Source organism: Diachasma alloeum, unplaced genomic scaffold (genome assembly GCF_001412515.2).
Source record: "Diachasma alloeum isolate Michigan unplaced genomic scaffold, Dall2.0 Dall_scaffold_00308, whole genome shotgun sequence".
Taxonomy (NCBI): domain Eukaryota; kingdom Metazoa; phylum Arthropoda; class Insecta; order Hymenoptera; family Braconidae; genus Diachasma; species Diachasma alloeum.
This window is the reverse complement of record NW_021680447.1, coordinates 934,833-947,346: the sequence shown is the minus strand read 5'-3', so window position 1 is coordinate 947,346 and position 12,514 is coordinate 934,833. Positions and strand designations below refer to the sequence as shown.

The 12,514-nt window shown below is 35.1% G+C and overlaps 1 protein-coding gene across 1 annotated transcript in view; it reads right to left on the bottom strand.

Annotated features, from left to right (window-relative positions):
• Positions 1 to 1,120: 1,120 nt before the first annotated feature.
• The window catches only part of LOC107039882, a 15,335-nt gene continuing 3,941 nt past the window's right edge, over positions 1,121 to 12,514 (bottom strand). Inside the window, exons 3-18 of the mRNA XM_015259746.1 lie at positions 11,660 to 11,795; positions 10,355 to 10,495; positions 10,067 to 10,266; positions 9,709 to 9,941; positions 7,558 to 7,766; positions 5,718 to 5,841; positions 5,315 to 5,638; positions 4,560 to 4,600; positions 4,078 to 4,490; positions 3,698 to 3,839; positions 2,677 to 2,817; positions 2,412 to 2,599; positions 2,154 to 2,341; positions 1,882 to 2,090; positions 1,679 to 1,802; positions 1,121 to 1,545 (exon numbers count right to left, since the gene is read on the bottom strand). Of these exons, the coding sequence (XP_015115232.1) occupies positions 1,251 to 1,545; positions 1,679 to 1,802; positions 1,882 to 2,090; positions 2,154 to 2,341; positions 2,412 to 2,599; positions 2,677 to 2,817; positions 3,698 to 3,839; positions 4,078 to 4,490; positions 4,560 to 4,600; positions 5,315 to 5,638; positions 5,718 to 5,841; positions 7,558 to 7,766; positions 9,709 to 9,941; positions 10,067 to 10,266; positions 10,355 to 10,495; positions 11,660 to 11,795 (3,108 nt within the window). The 3' untranslated portion in view covers positions 1,121 to 1,250. The remainder of the gene's footprint in view (positions 1,546 to 1,678; positions 1,803 to 1,881; positions 2,091 to 2,153; positions 2,342 to 2,411; positions 2,600 to 2,676; positions 2,818 to 3,697; positions 3,840 to 4,077; positions 4,491 to 4,559; positions 4,601 to 5,314; positions 5,639 to 5,717; positions 5,842 to 7,557; positions 7,767 to 9,708; positions 9,942 to 10,066; positions 10,267 to 10,354; positions 10,496 to 11,659; positions 11,796 to 12,514) is intronic.

The window sequence follows — 12,514 nt, the reverse complement described above, 5'->3', positions numbered from 1 at the left end:
TACAGATAGTTTAGTAATAATTTTGTGAAAACCAAGAATCAGTTCCGTAGAGAACCCTGTCGAATTTGACGGACAATTCTAATGGTTTGCTACTGAAAGTTTTAATACGTTTTGGCTGAAAACTATGGGTAGATAAATGCATAGAATTTTATCTTGTTATACAACTTTTTTCACCTCTTTTTTTCGCGTTTTTCCGTTCAATTTTTCTTTTCTTTTCCTTTGAAAAACCAAGCAAAAAACAGAAGTTTCGAGCCGAGGATTTTCTACAAAAAATATCTCAATAGAATCAGTTATAAGATGCGGAATTTTTTAATCGAATCGATTAAAAACTAATAAAAAGTTCAATAAAAATCTAACACAAGTTCCTAGTGATTTTAATAGGTTTTTCGATGGAATTTTTCGTACATGGAGCGACATTAAATTTTATTTAGAGAAGAACAGTCTTGCAATTTCATTTGCACTATAGAAAATTCAATTGAATTTTAAATTATTGAGCAGTCGGAAGACAAAAATTCTTCAACTTACTCGAATTTTGACTCATAACATGGATATTTAGTACAAAATTAAGCAATTTGTTGAATTAATTGCAAATTGAACAGTATATTTGAATGAAATTTCATAATTTCTCATTTGCATAGAATATTTGAATGAGAAATTACATTATTCTTATTGAATTTTTCATCAGATTCGTGAATTCTCAATGGTGAAATTCCTCAATCTTCCGGTGGAACAGTAAGTCTATAAATTGTGACAGTGTGATGCATCTGTAATTTGCACTGTAATTTCAACAATAAGAGTTATTGGTTTCGATTGCCTAATGGAGTCAGGCGGAGGTACAGGAGTGGTCAATCCATGTACTTTGATAATCTTTGTTCCGTTGAAATGGTTTTCCGCACTTTGACTCGAATCAAGTCAGAATTGCTCTCAGGCTAAGAAATATTGTACATTTCATTCATTGTTTATCCATTAGAAGTATAAAAAAATAATAATTTTATTTTTTGAGGAAAAACGAACGAAATATTCATTTCAAATAGACCGACATGTTGGAAATCCACTGCGTGCTTTCTGTTAGTTTTAGGTTCAAACGACTGTCATGTAAAGAATGATGAAAAACAGTAAATTATGCAACCTGTATGGAATTTATTTTGCATACAATACTATTCATTATTACATTATACCATTATATTATTTTCTTTTTCAACGATTCATTAATATCACTGATTTCTATAATTTCCTATCCAGGCGGACATTCAGAAACCCTTTAGGAATGCGCGTTCCTCCAGGGTCTGATTCATAAAATATTCCAAATTGGATTTGAAATTGAGTGAGTGCAATCTGAGTGAAATGAATCCCTTATCTTTTGTAGGCATTTGATGAAATATTTCAACGCCTCCAATTGGTGTTGGTGGATCAACTTCAACACTAAGACCATTGAACCGAGGTGGAGCGTAGCGTGAGCCACCCATTTTGATCGGAGCTGGGACCAAATCCACCCAGTCTAGGTCGTCAGGATTTTCGACATTTTCCTTTTCGTTATGTCTTTTGCTGTAATCAGTGATAAGTTTATGGAAAGTGAATTTTATTTATCAGTGATGTATATTCAATAGAATGACTATGCAATTGTATAATTTAATTTCTTTGACTGCGTGAATTAATTTACTTGCGGAGGTTTACTTACTCGTCTTTGCTACTGATTGTTCCATATTTTATTATATGCCGGGACAACAATGTTCCGTTCTCGAAGTTGAATCTTTGTGCCCGTACCCTTAGACCAAATCCGTTCTTTTCGAAAAATCCAATACCTATGAATAACAAAAAGAAATCCGTGGATCAACGAAAACTCAGCCAATGCTCACAAAGGTGAAAACAAAATGCAATTACCAGTCACAGCATAATCCGATGAAAAACTGAGTTCACTGAAGATTAATCTTTGGTGAATTGGACTTATGGTTATTGTCTTTGGCTTCTTCGGAGGGTCAACCCAATGATTTGAGGAGAGGTCAACCCGACCGTGTGGCAGCAATTGTCCCTGTTTTATTTGTATGTGAAGAACATGGTCTTGGAGTACAAATTTTACACCGGTAATGACCCTAAAAAATTCAAGAGTAATGAACATTTGCGGAGCATTTGAGGATCATTTGTAGTCAACTCACATATTCTCGGAACTATTAGCAAGATTGAAGTTCAAACTGACGGAAGTCGAGGTTTCAGTGTTGCAGGTGCAAAGACAATTCTGGCTCGTCTTATTATTGTCATGAGCCTCCGTTTTTCCTCCTTTTTCCACACAACTATACAGCAAGTTCTTCTCCAGGTTCCATGCACTCACCGTGCGAGTATTTTCCTGTTCAATTTAGGTGAGTTGATAATGAATATTATCTCTATAATTGAATTATAGTTCATTGCCATAGTACCTTGTGACAAATAACGACTCGTTTTACAGGAATACATCCATCAATACTTCCAGGACACTTGTCTTGATTATTATACCACATCATTTTTTCGTTTTTAACGGCATCTGTGCAGGTATACTTTTTTTTTTTTTTAAGATAACTGAAGGTGGATAGATGACTGGACTCTTTGATTTCGATATGAATTTTACCTGAACAAGTTTTCAATATTTCAAAGTTAATTTTATGACATTTATTATTTTAGGAATCTCTATGGAAGTTGGATTACCTTGAGTAGTATCAGCGTTTGTGGGATCACAGCTTTGTATATGTGATGGAAATTTATTCAAGGCTTTAACAAATAATTTGACGTAGTTGGTGAATCGAGTAATGAATTTGGTTCGGGCCTCCAATAGTTCCTTACTCCAGGCTGATTAATTGAAAAAACAATCAGTAATGTAGTGACGGAAAACTCCTAATTTTAAGAATGTCTCGATCGTGGGGAATTACGTGTACAGTTTAGTTATGGATAGTCTAGACGTTGGGGAACTACGCGAGGGTAGTTACACTGTAAAGTACATTAAGAAAAATATTTTATTAAGGTAGGATTAAGACGAGACGCAGGATTAAGTCTAGACGTAGTTTTATTATTTTATTACGGTAACGCCGTAGCACCCTCATCGATGACGCACGACCCCCTAGCTGACCCACGCTGCCACGTTTCCGGAAAACTTCCAAATATGGAAATGGCAAGTGAGGCCCAGAAAGTGCGTGGTAGTGGGGGAAGGACGCTAGGAGGGACGAAGCTGTACATTTAAGGGATGAGGGTGCAACGGGGAGTGCAATTCATGGTCGGGAACTATTAGACGAACATCGAAGGCGAAAACGTAGAAATCCTCGTCAGAAGCATTAGACGATTTAGCCGTTTTTCTTAAAGGGTTTTTTAAAAATAATTGTAAATAAACTGTTTCGATTAAAGTCTTTAGACGTATCCAGCTGTTTTATCTTTTAAAAATATACCCACAGTAATGGAGAAAACACTCATGGTTAGACAAGTGCGGAATGACTCCAAAGTTATTTGGATGAATAACTAGTTGTAAACACTCCTCGTACGAAAATTTTTGAGGACTAGTAAAGGGCTAAAAAAGAGAGCCCCTGACACTACAGGGAGAGGGAACACAACGTGAAAATCCAAGGAGGTATACTCAAAGGAATCAATTGAAAAATGTATATACTCGTAATGAATTAGGGATGGTGAGGGAAGATGTGTTGTGCTTTCATAACAGTCATAACTCATTTATCTAACTTACTCTCTCGGTGAGGATATTCCACTTTGTAAATGTAAGTTAGTACAATCATAGATTTCACTTCGTAGGCTATTATTGTATGGAAGAGCTGAGTGAGGATATGGTGCATCGATTGCGTACCTCTGCATGAATCTTTGTCAACACGCTAAAATAAGATATGGAGGATAGGAAAAAAAACATCCACCGAAGAAAAAAATTAACGAAAAAGTACTGCATGAATCACTCGAATCGGGTGGAATCCCAATGTGTGGCAAATTTTGGAATTCTTCTCCACGTTCATATTATTAATCCCGTAGAAAGTACTTCAATTTTCTACTACTTCGTTAATTTTTCATGTTTGTGCAGTCTAAAACAACTGAATCATAATTAAGAAATATTATTACAGAACTTCTGGAAATAGCAGTGATGAAGTTATCCTGTCGGTGTGACTTGAAAGATAGTGATGATCTGAGGAAAGTTTCGAAATCCGGCAGTTTTTCTTTTATTCTGGGTGCCAACGATTTTGCATACGTAAAATTGACCGGCATATCTGTATTGGCAAACCACTCGTATGGTTCATCTATTTGCTCCAGTATTGGCTTAGCTTCTGCCGCCCACTTTTCCACTTTTTCTCGGAGAGATGAGTGTACCGATTTTTTCATCACAGCCACGAGATGCGTCATATCCATGACATCTTTCATACTATCGAGCTTCAGCATAATTTCTTTGAATGATAGCCGCATCTTCAGTTTTAGTTTCACATTATCACCATAAGCTAGTTCAGACAATTCCTGCATCATGGTGCTTACTCTCCGGCCTAATATTTGTTATCATTTTTATTCTCAAGATCGTAATTATGTTAATGTCAAATGGTTTTTCGTCTTACCTAAATCTAGGATCCAATCCAATCTGCATTCACTCCCGTTACTGTGAACAGAATTTGGTGTAAGTTTCCTCTATTCATATTTATGTATTATACCTTCAAACGTTGAATTCTAATTGTGCTACATGTAATGTGACATTTTAGGCACGAAAACCCCATTTTACATACATTGTGATAACAAAAATGATGAAATGAGTTTTGTAACCAGAGGGAGAGTAGCACTGATTAATTTTATCGAAAACTCAAAAATAAGTGAACTTGAATCCATATACGTCATGAAATTAAAGAAAGTATAACAAGAAAAATTAGGTTTTCGATTGTTGCGAAAGCCATATGGGAAGTATCGAAGAATACAAATGTTCTAAGTAGAAAACGAGTCGATACTTACACTGAGAGAAAAATCTGAAATTCGATTTACAATAAGAAAATAGTTGGGGCAGTTTTGGTGAATGATACGATTTTTTTTTGTATGCGGCACATAACATTATAGTACCTTCACAAGCGTAATTTTTGCAAATCAAAATGCAGTTCAACTAACCGAAGTTCAAAAGTAACCACGACAAATCTATCGTGAGTAGAACTATAAAATAGTCGCAATGACTACATTCCATTGTAGTAATCACTTCTTCGGCCATAGTTACCGTAATCCATACCAAATTATTGAGGACTTTTTGACTATAGTTCGACGGTGATGGAATATAGTCAGAAGAATCATATTTTTCTCTCAGTGTAATAAGACGACTTAATCCACTGGTTACCATTCCTCCAATAGGCTGTTGCGTTTGTAGTCCATCATCAACTGTGACACATATCTTATGAATGGAAGTGAACGCAACTGCAAGCTAATGAATCCAGCATAATTTTCAACATGTTTATGAAATAATCCAATTCCCGATAATGCTCTTGGTGGGTTAGTTTCGATAGGTATTCCATCGAAGAATGGTAGTGTCGGCTGCATAAAATCATTATTTATGGGCGCAGTCTCCAGTTCGATGAAATGATGGTTCTCACCGGAATCGGGTTTGTTTGAAACAGTTGGTGCACCCAACAGTGGATTATTTTTTGCAATGGTTAATTTATCACTGGAATCACAAGAAGTGAAAATAGCGACAATTATCCCACTGAAAAGTAGTCATTTAACAGTCACTATTAATGACTCACAATTTATGTTGAGGCTCCGTAGAAACCTGAACAAGGCCTGGCCGCAATACTGCATCTTTCATATCAAACTTTTTCCCCAGTATTCTAATGGCGGCACTGCCTGACACATTATCAAACTGAACTCCTAGAGTGGACAATTTTACGACCATTTAAAAAACTGGAAGATTGTTATAGGAATGAAGAAAAGGGAAAATATTCAAAATTTTGGATACGGATGGTATTCTGCATATTTCGCGCGCTATAAGCATAAACTCATCCGACCATATCAGTAGTGAAGTGGTCAAACGGTTCAAGTCGATTTTGGCTATTGGCCAGTTTTCAATGAATATCTCGAAATCTAAGCGAGATAGCAAAATTTTTCGCATAACCTTTTTAGTAACACTCAATTCGCTCTACAAAAAAGGTTATTATGAAAATTTTGCTATCTTTCCTTAAATTCGGAAATATTTCTGGAAAACTCAACTAAAGACTAAATTGACTTGAACCGTTTAACCACTTCGCTACTGATATGGTTCTGTTCCTTATGCAATATGTAGAGATAGTTGTATTTACGATATAGTTATGTCTACACTGTTGGAAACAAATTAAATTTCAGTGACAGTGACACTGAATGTGATTTAGGGGAAAATAATCATGAAATTCCAGGTTTTACTGAACATTCAGTAAAATTCCAGAATTTTAAGTAGCATAAAGATGCGAATTTCTTAATTTATTTGAATTTTCAATCTAATATGAATATTCAGTAACAAATTACACTGAATTATCAGTGAAACCTGAAATTTCATTGTTTTCCTCCCCTAAATCGCATTCACTGTCTGTCTTGAAAATTCAAGAATATATTTACCGGCATTTTCTGGTTTTCTGTTCATGTTCAGAAAAAAATGGAACTGAAATTTACAGTTCTCTTTGATTTTTCCACAAAATTCTGAATTTTCGATGACGAAATTTCTTGAAATTTCAGCGGTAATTAGATTCGATTAAAATTTCCAAAAAGTGTACCGGAAATTTCAGACAAAAATTTTTAACAGTGTATACGAGTAGGTATGTTTATCAGACGGACTATGAGCATACCGATCGGGTCATAGATGTATTTACAACTGTGACTATACCTGTATCGTTCTCACCAGGAACGAACAATCTTGAGATTCGGTCTGATCGAACCTACCACCACTTCCATTCGTATCTTTCAATATGGGAGTGGAGTAGGAGCCAAGCAAACACAAAGATCATTCTTTCCTGGCGAGAACAAACTATGACTATGACTATATCTATCCTATCCTATAGGTATAGTGATGCCGTCGAGACTAGACGAGAATTATTTTGGAAAGATCACCACGGTCTAAAAAAACATCGAAAGTTTAGGAATCGTCGTAATCTCGAAAGACATTGGATCGGTGCATTTCGTCACGACCTTGGAAGAATCCATCACGTCTGAGTTTCCGTATTTTCTGTTCTTCAAATGTTTGTCTCGATATCTGTCTCGTCTCCTCTGATGTCATACACTTAAAAAACCGAAAATCTCGAGATCCAGGCAAGATAAATCCTCCCGGAATTGTGACGAGATGCACCGATCCAATGTCTTTCGAGATTGCGACGATTCCAAAACTTTCGATGTTTTTCCAGACCGTGATGATCTCTTCAAAATAATTCTCGACTAGTCTCGAGGGCATCAGTATATAGGTATAGCTATAGTCTGCACAAATATACTCATAAGAATTAATAGATATATATGATTGTAGATATGAGCATAGTTTTAATTAAATTATCGCCAAATAGATGGGTGATACAACTTTACGTGGATTTTTTTCAAGGGATCACGAATTACAAGAAAATGAATTACCAACAAGAGCATATCCAAACGGCAGAGTAGGATTATTGAGCTTAAAAGTTTTGGACTCCCAGGTTATAGGCATTACTTCTGGGTTGGAAGGCAGAGGCACCCAACTCTCTGTGGCTGGATCAACTTTACCGTCATTTATTAATTTTCCCTGCTTTATTTGAATATGAAGACTTCTATTGTATTGTATGAATCGTACACCAGTGACAACCCTAAACAAATCAATCAGTGTCATTAGTTAATTATATATTGTGAATAGTGATGCCGCGAGACTTTACGAGACATCACGAGACAATACTTTGGAGGGATTGTCGCGGTCTCAGTAAACGCGGAAATTTTTGGTCTCGTTTCAGTCTCGAAATACGCAGTATCGACTCTTCTTGCGATGGCTCCGAGTCAATTTAACTGACCTTGGTTTCCAGTTTTTTGCGTTTTTTATATGTAGAAAATCGAGATGAGACAAAGCGAGACAAAAACCGAGATTTTACATTAAAAATACGAAAAACTTGAGACCGAGATGAGATAAATTGACTCGGAGTCATCACGACAGGCGTCGATACTGCGTATTTCGAGACTAAAACGAGACCAAAGATTTCCATGTTCATTGAGACTAAGACCATCTCTCTAAAGTACTGTCTCGTGAAGTCTCTCGCGGCATCACTAATTGTGAATTAGTCAACGAATAAACAAATTAGTTTCTTGTACGTTAGTTCATTACCATACTCCAGATTTTTCTCATTTCCATTACTTCACATCACTAATAAATAGATATGGAATCATGAACTTCAATTCGGCACAGAACCTATTGTTCTAATAGACAAAACCCCGATTTTAACGTTAACAGTAATTCTCAAACATAAGAAGATCGTTCAACTTGGATGCCAAAAATAATATCAATTGGTCGCCGTTTATGCAATATTTGTTCTATCTTGACTCTTCATAGAATCCTGCAATCATTAGATGATTAGCGTTTTATTGTAAATTTACTCATTCTCAGGATGATTCCATACTTGAACCTAATTTTTCTTAATCTTTAGTTGTATGTCCGCTTGAATCATTAAAATACTATGAAAGTGTTACAAAGAAATCTTACTGATGATTTTGCGTGAAAATAAAAGAACAAAAACTGTTTTTAAAGTTATTATCAGTTGAAAAAAAAAACAGATTTGCCGCATAAAGCCCGTAAAACATTTGAGAATGCCATAAGTAACGTCTTATTTTGGAGATTTTTCATGCTTATTCCGTGTGCCAAAGAGAAATTTCATAGCTCGAAACTTGAATTGGATATTCATGAAAATGTGGAAAAAAATCACTCAAAACTAGTCATCTACAAAAAATTGAAAGCTTTCAAAAAATCATAACAATTAGGTACAATTCCTTCGTCAATTTTTCATATTTTCCAAAGATTTTCTTTCTGAAAACGTTCTTTGGACGACCAACTTTTCTGAAAAAAATTGACGTGGAATTGTATTCTTATATTAACATTAATAAGCACTAAATTGGTGACCAAATGCATAAAGAAGTGAATATATGAAAGATTACTGGGGAACACGGTGAAATGAGTGCAATTTGACGGACCAGAAGAAATTCACTGCCTAGCACTGGAAATTTTTCTGCGAAATATACGAAGTTTTCACGCGCAATCTAAGAAAAGTTTCTGCACACGGAAAGAAATGTTCAGTAAAAATTACGGAACTCACAGTTCGCTCACCGATTACGGAATCGACTCAGAAAATTAAAGTGACGGTATCGTAATTTTTCACAGGAGATTCAGGTAAAAATTACGGAACGCTCTGTAAAAATTCCGTGACAGTTCCGTAAAATTTTCTATAACCACATTTCGCTTTTAAATTACGGAAAAAATTGAAATTGCGTAATTTTTACTGAATATTTCTCTCCGTGCAGCGCACAGTGAAAATTCCGGTACTCGGACGGGAATTTCTCCGAGTCCGTCGAAATGAATCCATTTTATTGCACTAGAACAGTAATTTTTCTGGTATGTTTTTCTTCGTGTGGAATCAAGCAACTTTGGTCACTTCTCAGGGAATCACCCAATACCTCATAGAAAGAGAGCGTCCCATTCGGACGCCCACTATGTTTATCATCATTCAGGATTAATGGTACTCAAATAGCATTAATTTATGAATAACTCACTTATTGTTCACCACATCCGTGTGACTCCAGCTCAAACTGATCGAATGTGCTGAGGATCGATGACATTTGCACAGACACCTAGTGACGGGGACCCCGGACGGACTTTTGGGGACTTTCACAAAAAACAATTGATTGTCAATGGGGCAAGAATCCTTTCTGCCGTGTGTTTTTCTGGACCCCAATTTTACTGATCCGAGACCGTCGTATGTTGCTGATACGACATTGTCGTTTTCCTATATGGATAGATTCACCGATTATCAAGTGTTCACCGAGCTATTATCAAGAATGCATTTGAATTTCATGTGTATTATCGAATACATGTCACCGAAAAAGTATCAATTATCATAATTCTAGGTACCACACATAAATTCAGTTCCCCTCTCGTCTCGACACACCAATTCTTTTCTCCTGTTAAATTCGGGCAACCCCAAAAACCTGTTATACCCTGCTCGCAAGTTTCCGAACCCATACCGATTGTAGAAGCTCCTATTACGGTGTGTAAATAAACGAAAGTGGACTTGAACGATCCGATTTCATAATATCCCAAATTTGGATCGTCTGAAAATGTGAAATCGTCCGTGTTAATGCTGGAATCAGTTGATTCTGAGTATAGAAAAGGTGAAAATAAAATAGGTAAAAATGGTACCTTTAATCCATCGACCGAGTTGAGGCTCACCAGCTCTTATAAATGGCGAAGTTTTATGCAGAACGTTCAACATAATAGCGATGTAAACCTTATAGCGATCTTCAAATCTGTGCAGAGCACGATTCGTCCTAGAACCCCACTCTATTTTGAAAAGAAGTAAAGTATGTGTACACTGAGAAAAAAAATTCTAATATCTGAAACATATTTTCTTGAGAGAAGTAAATTATTTTCAATGGCTTAAATCTCAGAAAGTGTGCACTTGACGGAACTCGAATAAATTTTCATTCATCACTATCGTTCTGCGTTACGTCAGGAATATTTTACATATTGCAATATTGGAAGTGTATAATGAAGAAATCATGAAAATAATAAAAACTAGAAGATTGACGATTCTTCTACGCGATTTAAGTAAGTTCATTTGCGACAAAATCATACTTGAGTACAAGAATATTTTAAAGCATGAGGCCTTTCTCGGGTCATGTGAGTTGAGATGTCTGAGAGAATTAAGCAATTGAAGAAAATTTACTTGTCTCAAGAAAATATTTTTCAGATATTAGAAAATTTGTTTCTCAGTGTAATGTCTATAATTGATAATTTTGGTCGGTAATCTCAAAGAACGAAAAATCTCTATAGTTTTCAGTCAAATCCTCCTGATTGCAATACTATGTGGTACCAAAATCATGGGAGCCACAAGTCCTAGACATCAAACTATATGTTCCTTTGATTGTTTATTATTACTTTTTAATTATTATGTTTAAAAATAAATGAAAGAATGAAAAATACAGTGAACCACTAATTTAATTATGCGCGCGCTAAGCACGCGATCTTTTTCTATTCAAGGAAATTTTCCGTTTCATTTTGGTAATTTTAAAAATTTGGAGGCAATTTTTCATATACAGAATTAACGGATTTGCTCATATGCTATTGCAATTTGTCAGAAACAACCAAACAAAATGCTACGTGGCGCAGTTTTTTTTACTAAAATATTTTGTTTTTGGTTTTTAGGGATTTATATTACATGACAAAATTACTGGCTAACCGCCACATCCCATCTGAATAGTTAGTCATTCAGGTCTCCGTTTAATGAATTTTCAACTCTCCCGTTTGACTCTCAAGAACATTGAACTCTTCGAAATATTCCGCCAGACCCTTACAGTTATTAATTTAAAACGTTATTTGTGACGTAAATTTTATGTGACCGTCATATTTCATCTGAATACAAGTAAAATTATCACATAAGCATCATATGAATAGAAAACGAGAATCATATTTAACAATCTAATTAATACAGCGTGAATTACATACCTTTTGGCGTCAGCCCTTGTGCCCTCAAACTCGAACCTATTAAATGTAGGGCCTTCATTTCAGTTATCATTATTGTTTCGAAGATTTGAATCAAGTACTGTTGAAATGCTTCTATTTCATTACTTTTTTGGAAATGCTACAATAATAAAATTGAGGGTCGTTAGTGGAAAATTATCAATTTAAGAAGAGGACAAGATTTTGGCTGGAATATAAAAAGTTGGTCTTGAAAAGAAAATTTGAAAAAAAAATTCATTGAAATATATTAAAAATTGAGAAAGTTATGATTTTTTGAAAACTTGACTTTTCTTTTTAATTAACATTTTCAAGCGATTTTGTCTTCAAATTTTCATCAATATCTACTTGAATATCTAATTTGAGTTTGGAGCTATCAAACTCACCTTTGCCGCATAAAATAAATATGAAAAAATCTTCAAAATAAGAGGTCACGCGTTGTATTCCATGGTGTTTTCTTGGCTTTATGCAGCAAATTAAATTTATATATTCGATAACCATATGCCGAAAATTGAGGAAAATATCCAAGTTCAATCAAAATATGCAGAATATTCTCAATATGCGTTCATATTTATAAAGTTCACATGTGCAAAGTTTGCGAGATATTTTCATTTTTCGATTTTTCGCTCAAAATCCTTGTTAGCACTCTCACTTTTGCAAAAACCGATATATTAACTTCAAATTTGGCATGGAGAAATGATATTCCTCTTTTCACTACAATGTTTCGCATTGAAAATGGATTAAATCGGATGCATCGCAGTTCAAAAGATATTCAAGTATGTATCTAAATTTATTTTCTTCAATATCTCGAAAACTGCTCAACCGATTTCAATTTTTTTTTTC